This window comes from Hipposideros armiger, unplaced genomic scaffold (assembly GCF_001890085.2).
Source record: "Hipposideros armiger isolate ML-2016 unplaced genomic scaffold, ASM189008v1 scaffold_548, whole genome shotgun sequence".
In the NCBI taxonomy this organism is placed as follows: domain Eukaryota; kingdom Metazoa; phylum Chordata; class Mammalia; order Chiroptera; family Hipposideridae; genus Hipposideros; species Hipposideros armiger.
Genome location: NW_017731898.1, coordinates 398790 through 419502, shown reverse-complemented (window position 1 = coordinate 419502; position 20713 = coordinate 398790). Strand labels below are relative to the sequence as shown.

Here is a 20713-nt window from a genome sequence, read left to right as displayed (position 1 = left end):
AAAGCCCCAACTGGGGTCCCAACGCCCCCCTAGCTCTGGCTTGGTTTCTCCCACTTCCCAGAGAATTGGAGTATTGTCTTCTGGAGAACCCGGTGGTCGGAACTGGGGATTCGGGGAAGGGGCTCTTACTGCTCTAGGGGCGCCGGCGAGGGGTTCATGGGTGAACAAACTTGCGGAGCAAGACGGAATCTGGAAGGGGGACTAACGAGAGAGGCGTGTGCAGAAGAGGGGACCAACAGAGAGGGGACCCAAGCCGGGTCTGCGTGGGGGCGGGGGCGCGTGTCGACGTCGACCGAACAGCTCGGTATGCAAACGAGATGTAAAGCAGCATGCAGATGAGTGCAGTGTTTTTTTGGCACTCTGCTCAGGTCCTGAGCCCAGCGGAGCTATGCTCCCAGAGCCCGGGCCCCGCTTGGTGACGGGGCCTGGGAGCTGAATCCAGAGGGGCGGATCCGGGTCGTGGGAGCTGCAGTTAGTTAGTTCTACGGGGCAGTTCGCCAGCTGGGTCAGGAGCTGGGGAGGCCGAGGTTTGCTGGGAAATAAGGGGCTGCGTTAGGGGGGCCAGGGCGGGGGCTAGCCCGGGGCGTGCTCCCTTCGCTCCACCTCCGCATGATACAAAAGGGCCTCTGTTCTTGCTACAGCCAGCAGGGAAGAGATCAGGGAGGTGGTCCTTCTACGCTTCCTGGTTTTGTCTGCAAGGGAAACAGACTATGCCTCGGTGGCTGTCCTCCCAGTCTCGGCAAAGCCCAAGAATCCAGCCAGAGGAACCCTGAGAATCTGCCCCCAGTCCGCAGGCACTGCTGCAGTGCCCGTTTGCTTCACTTCCAGCGGTGCACGGGCGGCAGCAGAGGGCTCTTTAAGGGGCGGGGCCCGTGGTCCCCAGGACCACCTCCTTTGATTTGACTCTGCGCTCGCCACACTGGCTGGCGCCTCCGCCAACCGCTTTTCCTTTTCCTTCCCGTCTCTTCCCTGGTGACCCCGGAAGTGGAAGTAGGCACAGGTCGGCGGTCTCAGCGGGGACGGAAGGCGGAAGCGGAGCGTGAGCGGGAGGCGGAGCCGGGGGAGCTGCTCTCGTAGCTCCCCCTGGCCCTGGTCCCAGCCTTTCCAGGGGGAGGAGTTACCGCCGCTCTTCGGTACGTTACCTTCACCCTTTCTATCCAGCCGTAGATGTCTGTTTCAGGGGCAACCCCAAGCTTCTCCCCAGGTTTTCCTTGAGGGCCGCACGGTCGCCACCCTTTTATGGCAGCTTGTGGCCCCCCTTGCCGGTCGTCTTTCCCGTATTCCCAAGAGTGACCCCAGGACCACACCCTGTGCCGTACCTCCCTCTTTCCCTGATTCAGGATTATATCTTTCTGGGAAGAGAAGAAAAACTAAGGGGATTTGGCGGAGGGGGTAGGGAGCAATGTTGTGGTTAATGTAGTATTGGCTTATTGTTAGGGATAATGAATGCCCCCAAAGAACTTGGGAAAACTAGGGTGGATGCATTAAATATATCCCTAATTTAAGATTATTTAACCCCTTTCTTGGTCCTATCCTTGATCATCCCCACCTTGTTATCTACCTTTGTTACAGGCATCTGAACTCACCATGATGGCTGTGACCTAAAATCCTCAGGAAGATCCGGGGTCATGGCCCAGAAGCACCCCGGAGAAGGAGGGTGGTGTGGAGCCCACCACAGTGGTGGTCCCTCCCTCAGGACTTTAGGGCCCTCTGTGGACCCTGAAATACTTTCATTCTCAGGACTCAGGGACTCAGCGGGGCCTGCTCCTAATGGTACCCGCTGCCTCACAGATCACTCTAGTCCTAAGTACACACAGCTCCCTAACCCAGCCCACTGGTCGGATCCAAGCCATGGTCCCCCAAGGGGTCCAGGACCCCCTAGAGATGGAGAGGACCCTGATCAGAGTGAGGCATCTTCAGAAGAAGAGTCAGGAGTGGACCAGGAACTCTCAAGAGAGAAGGAGGCTGCGTACCACGAGGATGGGAACCATTCTTTTCTTTCCATTCCATCTGCTTGCAACTGCCAGGGAACCCCTGGAATCCCTGAAGGGCCTTACTCTGAGAGAGGCGATAGCTCTTCTAGCAACTTTTGCCACCATTGTACCTCTCCAGCTTTGGGGGAAGATGAAGAGTTGGAAGAGGAATATGATGATGAGGAACCCAAGTTCCCCAGTGAGTTTTCACGTGTGCCCAGTGGAAAGAAACCTCCACTCCGGAGACAGCGGCACCGCATTCCAGCCAAGGAGGAAACTCGGGAGGGTGGACGCAGAGATCCCAGGTCCTCTGGTCGACATCGGCTGGGCCGAAAACGAAGTCAGGCAGATAAGCGCAGAGGCCTAGGATTGTGGGGAGCAGAGGAGCTGTGTCAGCTTGGACAGGCAGGCTTCTGGTGGCTGATTGAACTGCTGGTATTGGTGGGAGAGTACGTGGAAACTTGTGGCCATCTCATCTATGCATGCAGGCAGCTGAAAGGCAGCGATCTGGACCTTTTTCGAGTCTGGGTGGGAGTCTGGGCAGGGCGGCTGGGCGGCTGGGCCCAGGTGGTGTTCCAGTTTCTGAGTGAGCGATTTTGCTATGGGGCAGGGCTATTCATCCGTTTTCTTAGGCTACTAGGTGCTTTGCTGCTCCTGGCTCTGGCCCTCTTGTTGGGCTGTCTGCAGTTGGGGTGGCGGTTTCTGGTGGGACTGGGCAACCGGTTAGGTTGGAGGGGTAAAGCCACCTGGCTCTTTTCTTGGCTGGATTCTCCCACCTTGCAGCGTTGCCTGATTCTGCTGAGAGATAGCAGGCCATGGCAGCAGCTGGTAAGAAAGGTCCAATGGGGTTGGCTGGAGTTGCCTTGGGTCAAACAGAGGACTAACAGGCAGGAGAATGCACCTGTAGCTAGTGGTCGCTACTGCCAGCCTGAAGAAGAAGTGGCTCGACTCTTGACCATGGCTGGGGTTCCTGAAGATGAGCTAAACCCCTTCCATGTGTTGGGGGTTGAAGCCACAGCATCAGAAATTGAACTGAAGAAGGCATATAGGCAGCTGGCAGTGATGGTGAGTATCCTTGCCCTCTGTCCTGTCCCTCTTTTGTTCCCATATTTTATTTTATATTTTAATTTTCGGGAGAGTAGAATAAAGAGAAGGCAGAGAAGAAAGTCAACTTGAAGCTGAAGAGAATTTTAATTCTTAGGAAAGAGTCATAAAGACTTTCCCTTCATTTTAAGTTGTCATGAGATTCTTTTTCTGAATGAAAAGAAATGAACCTGATATATCAGGCAGTGTTGGACTTACCCCAAAATGTCCTGATGAAGTCCCTCTGACTAGGGTGGAGAAGAGGCCTAGTCAGAAAGCCTGTCAGTTCCTCTTCCTGAACAACTGAGGATTGTTTGAACATGGGAAAATACCTCTACCTGTCCCAGAATGGCAAGTGTGGACCTAGTGTGGGAGGGTTCAGGTAGTGCATGTGAGTGATTATTCCAGGACAAGGTGAAAGAAAACAAGCTATTTCAAGATCAGCAACCCAGAGTGGGAAAGGGGAAGGAGAATGGAACATAAATCACAGGGAGACATGTGCATATGTTATGTCATACATGAAAATATGGTTGCTTTAATTGATAAAAAGAGTTACAGGTGGGAGTTGTAACACACCACATGCTTGAGGGAAATGATTTTAATACAAGCATGAAATCAAATTGCTTTTAGTTGATACTAGGTTGCCATTTTTAGATGATTGTTATTGTTATTTCTATACAAGTAAAATTATATTATGTATGTAAAAAGTGTGTGTAAATTGCACCGGAGGCTTGTTTTGGCCGAATATATGGAACTGGACTGGTAAACTATCAGTGTGCAAATTACCTCAATGGTTGCATGACACCAAAGAGGATGGGCAACCATGGTTCCCATTAACTGTTAAAAGCACAATAAAGTACCAGGCCTGTAACTTACCAGAGGACTAAATTACTTTGGTGGGAAATGCATGCCCCTTAGTGGATAGCCAGGGATATTCTTAGAGTGGGGAACAACTGCTTACACTCAAAATTATGACCGATAGATCTTTTTTCTCACCTTCATGTCTTTTAGCAGACATCTTCCCTTGGGGAATATCATTCTTAAAAAAAATTCTCATTTTCAACTTTCTTAAAATAGAGATGATGCGAAGTTCCCTGATCCTCAACACACCTGGCCCATACTCTGAAGTTCAAAATTCTCCCTTGTTCTGGGCAGACTGTCTGTGGGCTTCTTTTATAGAACCTCTCACTGCCCTCATTAGACCCCAGAGAGACCATGACTAAAAGGCTGTTCAATAAGCTTGGGAATATGGGAGATTTAACAGTATTCTGCTTATTTGGCATCAGACTAGCTTTATCTCTGTATTGTGGGGGAATGAGGATGGGAACAGCCAGGAAGCTGTAGGAAGAGAGACTGTTACTTGTCATGGAAAGTGCCGAATCCTAGCCACTAGACCACTAGGGAGCTATTTGTCTTGGAGAGAAGGCTGAAAAATGGATAAAAAGCCTGTGAGGATCATGATATGCTATTTCATTTCTGGATCAGAAAGATAAACTATTATAGAAAGTTTTGGATATGAGAATTTTCCAGTTATAGAAAAGAATGAATTTGAGGATGTAATATCTTTGGAACTCTTACTTTATGACTGACAATAAAATGTGAGGGCTTAGTATGCATGTGCCAGGTAGGGTGACCAGCCATCTCTGCTTAGGATTGAGGGGTTTCTTGACACACGAACTTCGATGCTGAAGCTGGAACAATCCCAGGCACACAGGGATGGTGGATCACTGTGGTGCCAGATTCTGTGCTAAATACTTCACATGTATTCTCATTTAATACTCCCAATAAACCTTGACAAAATATTCTAGGTCATATAGGTAATAATCACAGAGCTGGGACTTAGGAACTGAGATCTCTCTGCAGTCAGGACAATTAATCATTAAGTTATACTGACTCTCCAAAAGGGTGGTGAAAGACAACCAACCCTTTGACATCAGGTCATTTTGACCCAAGATGGGGGGAGGGTTGGAATGGATTTGTGATGAAATCTTTGTGTTGGTAGGTTCATCCTGATAAAAATCATCATCCCAGGGCTGAGGAGGCCTTCAAGGTTTTGCGGGCAGCTTGGGACATTGTCAGCAACCCTGAAAGGCGGAAGGAATATGAGATGTAAGTTGGAGATGGAAATTTATCAGGTGGGGTAAATGAATAATCTTCAATAGCAGAGGGTCCCTGGACTTGTGCCTGGAGGCTCTCTGAGGTGAAGAGAACTGAGGTTGCTTGTCTTTGTAGCTAGCTAGTGGCCTCAAGAGGCCAATACATCTGTCTCCCTTTGTCCCTTGCTCAATACCCTCTGATTTACAAAGCCTTTCTTCTCTTAGGAAACGAATGGCAGAGAATGAGCTGAGCCGGTCAGTGAATGAGTTTCTGTCCAAGCTGCAGGATGACCTCAAAGAGGCAATGAATACTATGATGTGCAGCCGATGCCAGGGAAAGCATAGGTATGAAATAGGACAGGAGTGGGATAGCTACAGCCTAGGGATTGGGTAACCAAAGACCTTCCCTGTGAGTATTATTGGTAGTTGTGAGATTCAGATGGTGAGTAAAAAGACCCTTTGGTTTCCACTTCTGCTATACTGTCAAGAGATTAGGGATTTGAATTAGCAGTAAGAAAAAAAGATATTTTTAGCTTTAAGATAGAAGATTGAGGTAAGGGTGTATGTAGCATATGTTAACAACTGTGTGATCGATCATTTTAGATGTTTCAGCCACATTTGTAATGAGACTACGGCAGTGTCACAGGCTTGACAAATTATTAAGGAGTTGTCCTTTTGTTGGGTTGTAGGAGGTTTGAAATGGACCGGGAACCTAAGAGTGCCAGATACTGTGCTGAGTGTAATAGGCTGCATCCCGCTGAAGAAGGAGACTTTTGGGCAGAGTCAAGCATGTTGGGCCTGAAGATCACCTACTTTGCGCTGATGGATGGAAAGGTGTATGACATCACAGGTACACTTCTGTCCTCTAGAAATCCAGACTCATGTTTGCTCAAAACTGTGATGTATTGGCTAATTATTTCTCATGCTTGCAGAGTGGGCTGGATGCCAGCGTGTGGGAATCTCCCCAGATACCCACAGGGTCCCCTATCACATCTCATTTGGTTCTCGGATCCCAGCCACCAGTGGGCGACAGAGGTAGGTGGTATTTCTTTCAATAATCTCCACTATTCTAGTTCTGAATATGGTTTCAGATGACATGCTGTTTAGGACACACAGATGTTTCACCCTTTAAGAAGTTTGCGACTGACTCGACATATTGTTAACTTAGGTATAAATAGGTAACATAGGTAACCATTTGACTCTTAATCTCGCTTGCCTCATTATTCTTCTGTTTTCCACTCAGAGCCACCCCAGATGCCCCTCCTGCAGACCTTCAGGATTTCTTGAGCCGGATTTTTCAAGTACCCCCAGGACAGATGTCCAATGGGAACTTCTTTGCAGCTCCTCAGCGTGGTTCTGGGGGCACCACAGCCTCCAAGCCTAACAGCACAGTACCCAAGGGAGAAGCCAAACCGAAGAGGCGGAAGAAAGTGAGGAGGCCGTTCCAACGTTGACACCCCTTCTCTTCTCTCCTCAAATCAGTGTCAGGGAGTCAAAAGGGCTGTGTACAGCACAGGATGGAGTTTGATTTGTTTATTTTTAAATATTTCAAAAGGAAAATTTTAAGCTCAAATTGTTCACTCTACTTGTAGGAAGCCCCGGAACCACTCTCCCTCCTCCACCAGCACCCAGGAACTGAACCTTGTCTTCTGACAATACCAAAGAAATAGAGGGTGGCTAGAGCAAAGAACCCAGGGCATGGACCTGGGCTGGATAATAGCTCCCATAGTAGTGTGGGAACTCAGTATTTCCTTAGGGTCTGTATGCCTTTGTCATCTTTTGCTTCTACAGCAGATGACACTTCCCCTCTCTTTTTAAACTACGAGTCTATCTTATTTCTTGAACCATTTCAGGAGGGAGCCCCCTCCTTTACCCCAATATACTAGTTAAAAGACAGAACAAGAAAGCATGTAGCCCTAATTATAGGAGATAAGAGTTCAGAGAGTGGGAACTCTGAAATTTTCCTCTGACTTTCACCTTGTGGGTAATTACCCAACTTCATGCTTGTTGCTGCAGGGATGGCCAAAACTAATAATTTTTAAAAAGCAGACTCATGCCCTTTGCCCTTGAGTGAGGGGGAAGGATAAGGGGCTCCTGGCAGCCCCCTTATGATCCAAGGGTTTGTATTTTTTTAAGTTTGTTCATATTTGTATGTACATATCTATTTAAAGCCAGGGGATTATCTTTCTATAAATATATAACTGGCAACCTGTATCTTCCCTCTTTTCTTTGCCCAGATAGCTGGAGTTCTTTTTCTCATTTGAGAATCTTTCTCTACTAAGTGTTAGCTGAGAGTGAAGGCACCTCCTACTGGACTATATCTACTTTCCATCTTTTTTCCCCAGCCTTATGAGGACATCTCCCTACCCTTCCTGCTGACCAAATCATAGCCATATCTGAAAAAAAAGAATTCTCTTTATTATAAGGAAAACACACAGCAAAACAGAGCTGGAAGGTGGTAAGGGTGGAAGATATAGAAATACTTAAATCACCAAACAAGCTGCCGAAACATGGCTTCCTGTTGTGGAGGAGAGTGATTTGTCTCTTACCTCACTGACTTCCTTGATTCAAAGAAGCCTGCTCCTAGCAGAGCTGAGCCCCATTTCCCAATCTGTTCTCTTCCTGGGAGTTTGGGAAAGGTTATATAGTTCCCAGGCTTTCATGATACAGAAGACAGTATGGAGAAGGGAAGGATGTTGTAGCCTTTTGTTCCAATGTCGTCCCCAGCCCCATCCCTCAGTATTTATTGATGCCAAAGAGACGAACCCCATGGAATTGGGGCAACTTAGGCAGCAGTACGCTGAGCAATGAGGCTGTGTTGATGAGGAAGTGAGCAGCATCATACTTGGTGTAGAAGCTGGCTAGGAGGTAGCTGGGGAGAGAAGACACAGGTTGAGTGAAGTTGGTCTTCCTTATCCATATTCATGCCTTTCCAGTTTTACTGCATGTAGTCCTAGGGTATCTGAAAATACTCCAGCTAATATCAACAGTATTTACTGGGGAGATAAATCAGGTAGCACCTTTAACTGGAGATCTGTAAGTTAGTTTGTGTGTTTTCTAATTGTTAATGACTTGCCGCAAATGACAACTGAAGCAGTTTCAGCCTGTATGACTGTTAAACGAGTCCTCTTTGCTTCTACTCCCCATAGTGAGTTTTCACAGATTTACATCAATTCTGTCTTGATTTATTCACTTCTTTTGAAGTGTAAAGTCATTTGGTTTTACTTGGTTTTCTCAGTCCATTCTCCAACACCAACAAGGAAGCAAGGAATGCTTGATTACAGCCTTTTATTTTTTACTGTATTCCCTAGATTTAGAACTAGTATGACATATCTTCAAAAGGTCTAAATGAGTATAGTCTGCTTTTTTTAAAGCTTCCCTCTGGGCCTTTGTACCTGGCTCTTGGAGTATCTCCCATATCTCCCCTTGGACTCACAGTATAATAGGAGAGATGCTGAGGAATTTGCGGGAAGAGGTAAATTGGAGCCCGTAGTCCATCTGTTCCCAGTGTGTCAGTAGCCGGGCCTTTCCTTGGTCAGGGGTCTCAAAGGGTGTACCTTTCACCGTATGTAGGAAGACATACATAGCCTGGGAGGAAGGAAGGGGGCAGTGTGAAGAGGCAGAATATAGTCCTATAGCCCAAGAATTATGCTAAGATCCCAAAAGGAAGACATAATTGCAAATAATTGGGGATTTTCTTGTTTTTGGTTGGGAAAGGCCTGGGGTGGGTATAAGGGTGTGGTTTAGTGCTCACCAAGTTATGGATGACGTTGGTCAGGGTCCAGACAACAGGAATGCTGAAGAAGGGGATGCTGAGTAGAACCACATGCAGCAGTCCTACCAAGATGATGTAGGCCAGCCAGATGCCCCGACTATTCATCACTCGAGTGTTGGGGTTTACTTCGCTGTGTGCTACCCCCACATTCATCCTACCATAGTAGGGGATCAGGTAGGAGTCCACCTCAATTTCCTCTTAAGTACTCTTTAAGTTTGTTCCCCCATACTGTTTCCTGAATAGCCCAAATCCCCTGAACTATATTGGGAATGAAAGAACATCCCCATTACGCACAAAGGAAAACCTGAAGATGCGGGGGGGTGGGGGAGACAAACTTAAAAGGCAAGAAGAGAGTACATCTTAGAGACATTATCCTAATCTTGACTGTGATCCTTACACTCAACTGTAACTTGAAGGAGTAAGCCTAGGCTTGGGGCACCTGCATCAAGGAACAAAGGCAACAGAAGTATCTCACTTTACTTTCCTGAAGATGTTAATAAGGAATCATGAAGAGGTTACATACACCCAGAATTCCAGAAGAGGGTCTTGGGAAATAATCAAGGAATTACTAAGGAGGGGTGAAGAGGTAAAGCTACTTCTAATCCCCACCTTTCCTCTGGGGCTTGCCTGTCCTGTCTCTCATCCCCGTGGCATGTAAGCAGCCAGCATCCGAATTCCTCTCATGCACGGGGCGCTGCAAGAATTTGTCCAGGGTTTTTGGATTGAGCTAGGAAGATACCTGAGTTGAGGCGCCTCGAGAGATGGAGCCCTAGCTCCGAATCCAAGGGCAGCTCTGATCGTCTTGAACTTGGCTCTATAAAATCGTGCTAGCTCTAAAGTTGATGCCTAGTTAGGAAGCAGCTCTTGCCCACCCTTTTCTCAAATTCATTAAGCCCTAGTATTGAACCTGCCCCATGCTCCTCCCAGCTTCCCTCTCGTTCGTCGGCTCTCCACAGCGCTCCTCTCTGAGTATTTAACTCGCCGCCGCTCCACCCCCGTTTCCCCCCTTCACTTCCCACCATTTTCCCTCAGCACCCCTTGCCAGTCTCTCAGTAGCCCCTACCTGCCAGCTTCAGGAGCTCATCCGCTAAGGGGGCCGGCGCTCGCTTCTACACCCGCGGTCTCCAGGAAGCAGCCGCCCTCGCCTATCTGCACTCTCCCTATTGGTGAAACAGAATTAGCGCTGCCGCCACGCATTGGTTGGCGATCTGCAATGGGGACGCACAATTGGTCGTCGTTTCCGTCGTTTGGAAGGTGCAGAACCCGCCCCTCTTCCTGCCCCACCTTTTCAGAGAGGTGGGGAAAGCTGCCTAGAGGCGTGAGAGGGACGCCAGCTACTGACTAATGGGAATAGTTGATAGTATGAGATGGTAGTAAGAATGGCAGTGATTGGTTGTTTCTGGTTGTCTGCGCCTAGGCGGGAGTTCCTGGGAGGCGGAGGCAGCGGGTGGGGCCTAGTGGAGTGGAGGGGTAACAAGATGGCGGCGGAGACGGTGGAGCTCCATAAGCTGAAGGTACCGTGAAGGGGAGAAAGGGCTGACTTAGACTGTTCTGGTGACTGAATTCTGCCGCGTGGCCTGTGCCTTTTCCTACGTGTTCTCCTTTCAGGCTTTTCCACTTTTTTCCCGGCTCTCGCCGTAGTTCTTTTCTTTTGTGTCTCCCTTCTTCCCCACTACGCCTTCCCCAATTTCCCATGCTTCTCATGGCTTTACAGTATCTGTACTTGTTATTTCGGCTCCCTTCGGCATTGTTGTGTCGCCCGTCACTTCTTCACCAGGCTGTGTAAGAGCCTTCAACCTGTTCTCCCTCGTTTCTCGTCAGAGCTGCATTACGTCAGTGGTCCTCTTCTCTTTGCCCCTTGCCGGACCCATGACCCCTTTTTCTTCCCTGGGTTGCTGCTTTCCTAGTTATTGTCCCAAGCTGAGGTTCCCGTTAGCAGATGTTGGCACCTTTGTGTATTTCCATCTATCTAGGTCTCGAACATGATCTAGAAAATACTTTTAACTCCCTTTCTTTAGATGGGGTTACCCCCATGGGAAGGGGGGGGCTTTGAAATCTGAGGAGAGGCCTCAGAAGATAGGCTTCCCCATAGAAACCTGGGATTTAAGAGACCTTAAGAGTTAGTAAAGGCACAGATAGCTCAGATGTAAGTTTTTCGAGTTCTCTCACGCGGTTCTTCGTCGGCCATTTCCGCCCGCCCGAGAGATAACTCACTTGTAACTGAAGTATTTTGGAAAAATATTTCTAAGGTTAGGATTATCTCTGCCCCATTTCATATCGCGGATGGACCCTGCATCTCTTGGTATCACCACTGGGTGACACTCTCAATCACAGAAGCTGTTTTGTGCCTTTTGGGAATCTTGGTAGCTTTGAAAACCACTTAGATTATTATTTTCCTGAAAGGAAAGAGTAGTTTCTTTTAGGGTGAATTAAGGGAATATCTTGATTAGTGACAACTAATTTGTGGTTTCACAAGTAGTTTTCCCATTAAATGTTTTGGTCACATCATCCTGGGAATCTTGGACAAACCAGGCTGATTTAGCTGAAGCTGAAAACCGAGCTTAAAAACAAACAAGAAAAGTAAGGAGAGTAAGGGTAAGAAGAGATCCTTTTAGTCACTTCTTAGTTGACATCAATTAGCTTTTTTGTGAAAGCTGAAAGGTTTCTTACTCCTGGATTCAAATTGTACTAGTGGGTTTTTGTGTTATCCTGGAGTTACTGTTCACTTGATGGTACTGAAATGTATAGATTTTATTAGTGGTCTCCTAATACCACATATAAAAATAATTGAGCAACCATCTCCGTTATATACTTATATAAATTATGTACTACCATACTGTTGTGTATGTTATCAAACATACACAGAAAAGGAATTTTTGAATGAATGAGATAAAAAAATATGACTAGATGATCAAATATTTTCTTCCTGTTAGTCCCGTTTTTGAAACCCCTGGAGTAAGGCACCTGCCTTGTGATTTTATGGATTTTGTATTGGTTTATGGAGTTTCATCTTCCATAAAATCTGTATTTGTTAGGTCTATATTACATTTTATTTTGATTGGGTAATGTCCTCTGACCTGATAGTCTAAGAGAACATGAGTCACTCCTGACAGCCTAAAAAGGATTTAGCCTTTTAATCATACTTGCTTGTCTTTGCTTTTCTCTAGAGCACTTCTTAACATTTTGGAGGTCCCAGATATCTTTGAAACTCTGATGAAAGGTATGGACCCTTTCCCCAGAAAAAGGCATGTACACATACTTTGCATGCGATTTGAGGGGCTTCATAATATACTTTGTAGCCCTGAGGATTCCGTGGACCTCTGGTTAAGAACCTATGCCTTTAATTCTGACTTCCAGGACAGTTTATGTTTGGTTCCACTGTTGATCTTGATGGAGTGATCCTGACTGTTGGGTTGACTTAGGGTTTTATCTCTTTTTAAAAACATCTTTCCATTTTTATAAAGAGACTTTGGACTTTTAGAAGGGGATCTCAGAGGAAAGGAACAAGCTTTGAAGTAGGAAGGAAAAATATTACCTGAATTTATGCATAAGTCCATATCAATTAAATTTCTCAAGAAATTTGTAGAAATACCGTCTAACACAGTTGTAAAGAGAGACTAAATTGCGGGTGAAAATGCTTTGAACTGTAATAGTACCAGATCTCCAATCAATGATGAGAAAAGGGATTACTGCAGATGAGAGAACGAGAAAAGCAGTGAGGCGTATGTAGTATTGAAGCATAAAGTGCTTATATTTTGGTGGTTGAAGATTGTTTGTAAAGGGAACTAGGTGAATTGTGTGACCATAAAGGTAGAGAGTGATTTTGAAAAGGGCCTTTTAAGCTGTGTAAGTAAGGCATTTGGTTTTTGTCATGAAGGCAGAAAGTGGGGACCTTTGAAAATTTGAAAGGAGCTGATGTGATCCGTGTGTGTTCTCTTGGATGGAGTCTGGAGAGGAAGAGATTTCACCAGTTACGTTTTAATTATAGTAGTCACTCACCTGCTTAAAATCTTTTAACCTTAATACTTGCCAATCTCTCCACCTTAACTTCTCACACTCCAACCACAGTGGCTTTATTTTATTTCATTCCTCAGAATGAATGTTCATTAATTGCTAACACTTAAATACTGTTTAGCATTTACTATGTGGCAAGCACTGGTTAAGCTATTTATATATATTAACTGATCTGATTCTCATAATCACCCTGTAAAGTAAATGCCTCTATTATCCCCATTTCAGAATGAGAAAAATGGGAGCCCAGAGAGATTAACTGAGTAATTTGCCCTGTGGCCCACAGCTAATAACAGGTGAATCAAATCCAGGCGGTCTGTCTCCAAAACTCATGCTCTTAATCACTGTGCACTACTTCCTCACCTTACCTCAGAACCCAGAACCTTTACACATGCTTTTGGCTGCAGTGCCCCCCCCCATCCCCCACATCTTCATCTAATTAACTACTAGTTGTCCTTCAGATATCATTTACCCAAGGAACCCTTAGGTAAGATAGGTTCTCCCTATCCACATACATGGTCAGACAACTTTTTTTTTTCCTCCCCTTTTTTTTCCCCTGAAGGCACCTTGGACCAGCTGTTCAAGGTGACCAACACTGTCTTTTATAATTAGGACCTAGAGGATGCCCAGGATAAGGAGAGAAAAAATTTAAAAATGGCGGAAATATTGGTGGCTACCTTACAGGCTACTGGCCAAAAGGGTGCCCAGGGGAATTCTGACTGTCACCGTTGTGGACAGTCTGGATGCTGGAAAAAGGATTGCCTGTGGCAATTGGGGCCAGGCCCAAAGCCTCCACAGCTCTGTCCCATCTGCAAAGGGGATCACTGGAAAGCAGGCTGTCCTCAGAGGCCTCTACCCCCGAGGCCAGCCTCGTCCAGTCAGACTCACATTCAAGACTGATGGGGCCCAGGGCTCCTAACAGTGGCTCCTCTGTCCCATCTAACCATAAGGACTCCTGAGCCCTGGGTAATCCTAGAAGTGGAAGGAAAACCTGTTGATTTCCTCCTGGACACAGGAGCCACCTTCTCAGTCCTCTCCAATCCAGGGACCCTCTCCAATCGACATGTTACGGTCCGTGGAGTCACGGGCAAGCCCATTATTAAATATTTTTTTCAGCCCTTAGGCTTCATATGGAGCAACCTAATGTTCTTACATTCATTCTTTTTTTTTTTCAAGATTTTTATTGGGGAATTGGGGGTAGGGGAAACAGACAAGTTGCTGTCCTTTTGTTCTTCAGTCTAGTTGTGGAGGATGTTGCTTCACTGGCCCAAGTTGGCACCATCATTGTGCTCTTCCCAGGCAAGGCAGATTGGTCGCTGGCTTCTGGACGGCCGCTCATGCTGGCTGCTGGCTACACACGGTAGCCCCTGGCAACCCACTGCAGCAGGGGCTGCAGCCTACTCCGTCGCCGGCAACTCACGGCAGCCCAGCTCCAAGTTGAGCTGCTGTTCAGCATCTTAGCTGTAGAGGGCAGTGTCACCGGCCCTCACATGTGGGATCTGCACCGGGGCCAGCTCTTAACCAATGCGGAACTTGGCCGGCCCACTATTGCCCTTTTAAACTTTCTAGCCTCTAAGAGTTACAAAGTTTCTAAGACTAAGGCCCAAATGTATCAGACTTCTGTCAGATACCTTGGGCTGATTATCTCTGAAGGAACTAGGGCCCTGGGAGAGGACAGAATCCGTCCATCTCCATGTATCCCTTACCCAAGACCCTCAAACAACTAAGAGACTTCCTAGGCATTACTGGCTACTGTCGCCGATGGATCCTGGGATACGGAGAAATGGCCCATCCTCTCTACCAATTAATTAAAGACACTCAAAATGCAAATACTCATCTATTACTTTGGAGCCCCCAGACAACTTTTTAAATGCTTTCATAGGACACTACTTTTTTTATTTTATTAAGCTTAATGTATATGATCTTATTTTTAGATTTTTTAATTGGGGAATCGGGGAAGGGGAACAGACAAGTTGCTGTCCTTTTGTTCTTCAGTCTAGTTATGGGGGACATCGCTTCACTGGCCCATGTTGGTATTATCATTGCGCTGTTCCCGGTTGAGGCAGTCGCTCATCGGCCACTGGACAGTGGTTCATGGCAGCTCACAAAAGCTCACGAAAGCTGCTGGCCAGCCCCACTGCAGCCTACACCGTCACCGGCGACTTGCGGCATCCAGCTGCAGGTTGAGCGGTTGTTCACCATCTTAGCTGTAGAGGGCACAGCGTCACTGGCCCTCATGTGGGATCCGAACCAGGGCCCTGCTGCTCAGAGCTGGCATCCCAAGCCAACTCTTAACCAATGTGACACTTGGCCGGCCCATATGTATATGATTTTTGATTGCCTTGTTTCCCTACTAGATAGTAAGCTTCATGTGGACGAGAACTCCTGTTTTACTTATAATTATTTCCTTATATCTAAGATAATGCTTGATATGCAGGGACTATTCAATAACTATTTGTCAAGTGAATAAAGCTAGTAAGAGCTGAAATAAGGGAGTGGCTATTAGAAAGGGAATAAATTTGAAAGAAATTTGGGATGTAGAATTGTAAGCATTTACAGATCAGTTATATGTAGGAGGAAGGAAAGATGACCCCAAGATTTGAGTAATGATACCTTTAGTCTTGGTTGGAAAGAGAAGAAGCCAGTTTTGTGCAGAGGAGAAGATAAGTTGTTTGGGGCTTGAGTGTCTTTGAGGCATGCACTTGGAGATGTCTGGTAGTCATTTGGAAATGTGGGTCTCCTGCTCAAGAGTTTAGAGCTGATGGCCGGCCGAGTGGCTCAGTTGGTTAAGAGCTCGCTCAAGAGTTTGAGCTCTGAGCAACAGCGGTTCGAGTCCCGGCCCGAGCTGAGCAGCTGCTGAGCTGCCAACAGGTGGCAGGATGGCTCAGCTTAAAAAAAACAAAACAAAGTTTAGAGCTGATAATGAAAGTGTGGGACTTATTAAAAAAATATTTATGGAGTGCCTATCATGTGCCAGCTACCATTGGTGCTAGAGAGATAGCAATAAACAAAGCAGACAAAATTCTTGCTGTTGTGGAGCTTGTTTACTGGGGGAAGGCACAATAAAGTAAAATTTATTGTACGTCAATAGTGATAAGGTCTGTAGAGAAAAATAGGAAAGCAAGATAGGGAGTGGGAAGAGAGGACTGTAATTTAAAATAGGGTGACTAGGGAAGGCCTCATTGAGAAGGTGATGTTTAAGGTAGAGACTTGAAGGAGGTAAAGGTGTGAGCCTTGTGCAAAATGTTATCAGAGGACTTTATAAATCAGCGGTTCTCAACCTTCCTAATGCTGCGACCCCTTAATACAGTTCCTCATGTTGTGGTGACCCCCAACCATAAAATTATTTTCGTTTCTACTCTATAACTGTAATTTTGCTACTGTTATGAATCGTAATGTAAGTATCTTTTGGTTTTCCGATGGTCTTAGGCGACCCCTGTGGAAGGGTCTTTCGACCCCCAAAGGGTCGCGACCCACAGGTTGAGAACCGCTGTTATAAATGATCGTTATGACTCTGGCTTTTACCCTTAATGAGATAGGAAACTAGTAGAGGATTTTTGATTAGAGGAATGACATGTTCTGACTTAAATCTTCAAAAGATCATTTTGAGTCTCAGGTTGAGAATAAACTATAATAAGGCGCGAGGGCTGCAGTTTTTACAGTATGTAGGAAAGAAACAGCAGAAGGGATTAGATTCTGGATCTATTTTGAAGTTACTGCTGACAGGATTTGTCAGTGATTTGAGTTTGGGAAGTGAAAAAGCCTTTGATACAGTGGAATGAGAAGGCCAAAGATACCTTAGTGAATATCGGTATTTACAGGGTTGAGTGGAAGAAGAGCTAGCAAGGATGTTGAGGAGGAGAGCTAAGAAGAAAACGGAGAGAGAGGGAGATAGAAGCATGCACATGAGATCAGTGTCTGTATCTTAGTAGTTAAGATTAGGCTTATATCAGAGAGACTTGAATGGGCATACTGGCTCCACTGTTTTCTAGCTGTATGATTTTTAAGCAAATTATTAAATCTCTTTAAGCCTCATTCTTTTAATTTATAAAGTTAGATCATAATACCAACTACTTAGGTATTAAATGAGGAATTCACATTCAAAGTACTTTGCGTGTCATGTATTAGTACTTGGAAATAAATTTGAGTTCCTATTGTATGAAATGTTATAAATGATATGAAATGTCTCTCCCCTTATAGAGTGTACAGACCATATCACTAGATAACATGGAAAAGAGTTGAATCAAAATTCAAGATTAGTAAACAGAAGAAATCACAGGGCAATAAATGATTAATGTTAAATGTATTGTGTGGTCCCTTGATTGGTCTTTTCTCTGTAGGTTGACTAAGTAGAATGGAAAATGCCTTATTAATACTGAAAAATAAAATTTTTAGAAATTAATTTTTGAATTGGTAATTCATGTACAAGTTCACAATTCTAAAGGTACAAAAGGATATATGGTAAAAAGCTTCCTTCCTACACTTGTCCTCAGTAAGTTTCTTCTTCCCAGATTTAACCAATGTTCGCTTCTCTGTTTCTTGTCCAGGCATCTTGTGTATTTACATCACATGTAGTGGGGTGGGGGTGTGTGCGCTGGTGCACTATTTTTTACATTAACATTAAAGTTAGTATCCTGTATACAATGTTTTGTATATTGGTTTTTAAAAATAGTCTTATTGAGATATTCACATACCATACAATTTACTCAATATATCTTGCTTTTTAAAATAAGTTCTTTTAAAACATTTTAAAGTCAAACGCATATAAAAATGGTAAGATTCAATATTATAAATTGTTATTATTTGAGGCTTTAAAAGGTTTTTGTTCTACAATAACACAATTGAACCAAAATGAAATGTGCTAAAAGAAATGACTTCATTTTCAGCCTGTATGTTTTTACTCATTTATATCCCTTTTGAAATAATGTCCCGGTATATGAGCAAAGCCTACAGTATAATAACTAAAGTAATACAGTGTGTAAAAACTATATGTAACATTCTTATTTGACCCAAGAGGGGATATGGAGGTGCTGAGAAGACTGCTGAATGAGCCAGAAACCTGGAGTTAGGAACTGGGAGCAGTGGCGGGCTGAGATTTCAGGGACCAAAGGCCAATGGCAAGGTCAGTGATCAGCAGTGATGGATGCTATCCCTGTAAATAACCAGTTGTACCAACCTGTCAGCTCCAAGTCTGCATCAGACCATATCAGATCCGCAACGTGTGCAAAAGTTATTACCGACTGTGGGTTTCCCTGTCATCTGGAAGTTTTTGTAAACTTTTCCATGTATCTAGGCACAATTTTAGGAAAGAAGTAGAAGGGGGGAACAACTCTATTAGAAAGCTGAACTTTGAGTTGCCTTAATATTTGCCAAAAAAATGTTATTTAAACCAGGGAGGGGATGGGAATTGAGGCTTCTGGGGAAGATTAGGAGTCACAGGAAATAAAGAAGCGGTATTGCTTTGTAGACAACCAACCAGCATCTCACACACACACACACACACACACACACACACACACACACACACACTTAAAATGTTAGATGATCTCTTAAGTGCTGAGGTTACATAAGACTTACTTTCCTCTGTACTTTTCAGAATTTTCAAACTGATATTTTTATATCATAACATTTCATACAATAGGAACTCAAATTTATTTTCAAGTACTATTCTACAGTGAACATCATACTTTTATAAACAAACCAAAAATCTTTTAAAATGTAACTAAAATCAAAAGACTTGTTCTCCAGGAAGCTGAAAGAAAATAAATAAAGTACCACGGTGGAAAAGATCAAGATTATTATTATTTTTTTAAATTTTATTGGGGAATCGTGGGAGGGGAACAGACAAGTTGCTGTTCTTTTGTTATTCAGTCTAGTTGTGGAGGATGTCGCTTCACTGGCTAATGTTGGTATTATCATTGCGCTCTTCCTGGGTGAGGCAGATGGGTCGCCGGCCTCTGGACGGCCGCTCATGGCGGCTCTTGGCAGCTCACGTCGGCTGCTGGCCACCACGTTGGCTGCTGGCCACCACGTTGGCTGCCAGCCACTCACGATAGCTCACAGCAGCCCGCTGCAGCAGGGGCTGCAGCCTACGCCGTCGCTGGTGACTCATGGCAGCCCAGCTCCAGGTAGAGCTGTTGTTCACCATCTTAGCTGTAGAGGGCGCAGCGTCACTGGCCCTCGTGGGATCCCAACCAGGGCCCTGCTGCTCAGAGCTGGTGTCCCAAGCCAGCTGTTAACCAACAGGCCACTCAGCCGGCCCCTGTCTAATCTTTTCTAACACTTACAAAGTACTTACTAGCTGCCAAGCACTATTCTGAATGTTTTACAAATATTTACTGGTTTAATCTTCATAACAACCTTTTGGTATAGGTACTGTTGCATTTATTCCCATTTCATTGGAAGCAGGCACAGCGAGGTTAAGTTATTCACCCAAGTTTATACAGCTGTGAGTGGTAAAGTTGGAATTTGAACCCAGGTAGTCTGACTACAGAGGCCACATTAGGCTCTGCAGCCACTCCACCCTTTTACTAGGTGATTAATCTATCATATTTCTCAATGGAGGGTGCTGTTGGCTTGTTGAATAGGACAGTTCTCCACATATTATCCCTGCCTGCCTGCCCCACTCAACTGAATGTTCCACCTGCCCAGTTATTGTGAGGGAGAAAGAGCTTCACTTCTCCATTTCCAAATGCTCCTTGGTTGCAAACCTAGAGATGCCTGGTGTACTGCCTTAGTTGTAAAGTTCTTTCTTTTCGTGGAATCTCCTTTTACCTTCTGGTTGGTCTTAGGTCAATAAAGAAGACAAATAAGGTCTTCTTTAAGGCCAAACATCTCTTTGTACACTGATCAGCATATAGGATTTCTGGAGCCTTCCTTTTCCTGCTTGTTCTCCCTGCATCAGTATGTCATTCATTATGCTTCTTAAAATAAGAATCTAGAGTTACATCATGTAATATATTCTGATTTTCAGTTACCCATAAACTAGAATTACTTTGGTAGCAAATCCTATTGTTAATCACCTCTGCGCTTGTAATCTAACACTCTGAGGTCCTTATCGGTTGAGTTACTGTTGAGTTAAATCTTGCTCATCTGGTGTTTTTTTTTTTTTTCTGATTTGAGAATTAGTATTTTACTATTTGAGTAAAAGTATATAAAGCAGGAAACTTTCATTATTGGCTGTTGAATGAATATGAACAGTGGCTTTCTCATTAAGAAATACAATTGTCCAGTAAAATATTTTAGAGCATACATCTTAAACCCAATGCTGTAAAAAGCTCATCTGGTTTTTGAACAATTTAAGTTTTAAATAGAAGTGTACTTTATAGGTATATCTTATTCTTTCTAATTGAATCTTCATTTTGGCTCATTGTTCTCCCTGAAGAGTTCCCTGCTTCCCCAGCTTAATTCTGTCAGTAACGCATCAATCCTTCCTTCTATTGTCTGCAAAGTTGACAAGCATACCTGTTATATGTGTAGTCAGGTTACTGATTTTAAATTAGATATATTCCCCCCCCCCCATTTTAACATAGATCTTTTAATTGATTCATTGTTGACATTAAGCTGGCTAACACATTTACGTAATTCTGCAGTGGTCAGAGTTGTATGCATGTAAATGGTAGATTGTAGTAAGTATCTGGGATAATAGTAGGAAGAATCTACATATAGATAATTAGATTTTCTACTTAAAGATTAATTCCATGCTAGCTGGTACATTAATTTTGGGGGAGGAAAAAAACCTTTTCCTCCCCCCTCAGAAATAGTTAAAGATTTAT

The 20713-nt window shown here is 44.7% G+C and overlaps 3 protein-coding genes across 7 annotated transcripts in view; 2 read left to right on the top strand and 1 right to left on the bottom strand.

Moving 5' to 3' along the window:
* Positions 1-217: 217 nt before the first annotated feature.
* Positions 218-7366, top strand: DNAJC14 (DnaJ heat shock protein family (Hsp40) member C14). The gene is made up of 8 exons (XM_019669024.1): positions 218-304; positions 986-1133; positions 1573-3038; positions 5059-5165; positions 5378-5497; positions 5842-6002; positions 6085-6187; positions 6396-7366. The coding sequence occupies exons 3-8, from the start codon at positions 1629-1631 to the stop codon at positions 6604-6606; spliced, it is 2112 nt and encodes a 703-aa protein (XP_019524569.1). The 5' UTR covers positions 218-304; positions 986-1133; positions 1573-1628; the 3' UTR covers positions 6607-7366.
* Positions 7367-7549: 183 nt separating this feature from the next.
* On the bottom strand, positions 7550-10167 carry ORMDL2 (ORMDL sphingolipid biosynthesis regulator 2). Of its 4 annotated transcripts, none has more exons than XM_019669038.1 (5): positions 9991-10070; positions 9537-9654; positions 8907-9081; positions 8589-8740; positions 7550-8024 (listed from the first exon to the last, which is right to left on the bottom strand). In XM_019669038.1, exons 3-5 carry the CDS (start codon positions 9078-9080, stop codon positions 7889-7891), a joined length of 462 nt encoding a protein of 153 aa, XP_019524583.1. In that variant the 5' UTR covers position 9081; positions 9537-9654; positions 9991-10070; the 3' UTR covers positions 7550-7888. The 4 variants fall into 4 exon arrangements, with proteins under 4 accessions (XP_019524583.1, XP_019524584.1, XP_019524580.1 ...); XM_019669039.1 differs by having other exon boundaries at positions 9537-9621; positions 9991-10043; XM_019669035.1 differs by lacking the exon at positions 9537-9654 and having other exon boundaries at positions 9991-10167.
* Positions 10168-10351: 184 nt separating this feature from the next.
* Positions 10352-20713, top strand: part of SARNP (SAP domain containing ribonucleoprotein) — a 44530-nt gene continuing 34168 nt past the window's right edge. For both annotated transcript variants that reach the window (XM_019669034.1, XM_019669033.1), the window contains exon 1: positions 10352-10441. In XM_019669034.1, the coding sequence (XP_019524579.1) occupies positions 10406-10441 (36 nt within the window). In that variant the 5' untranslated portion in view covers positions 10352-10405. The remainder of the gene's footprint in view (positions 10442-20713) is intronic.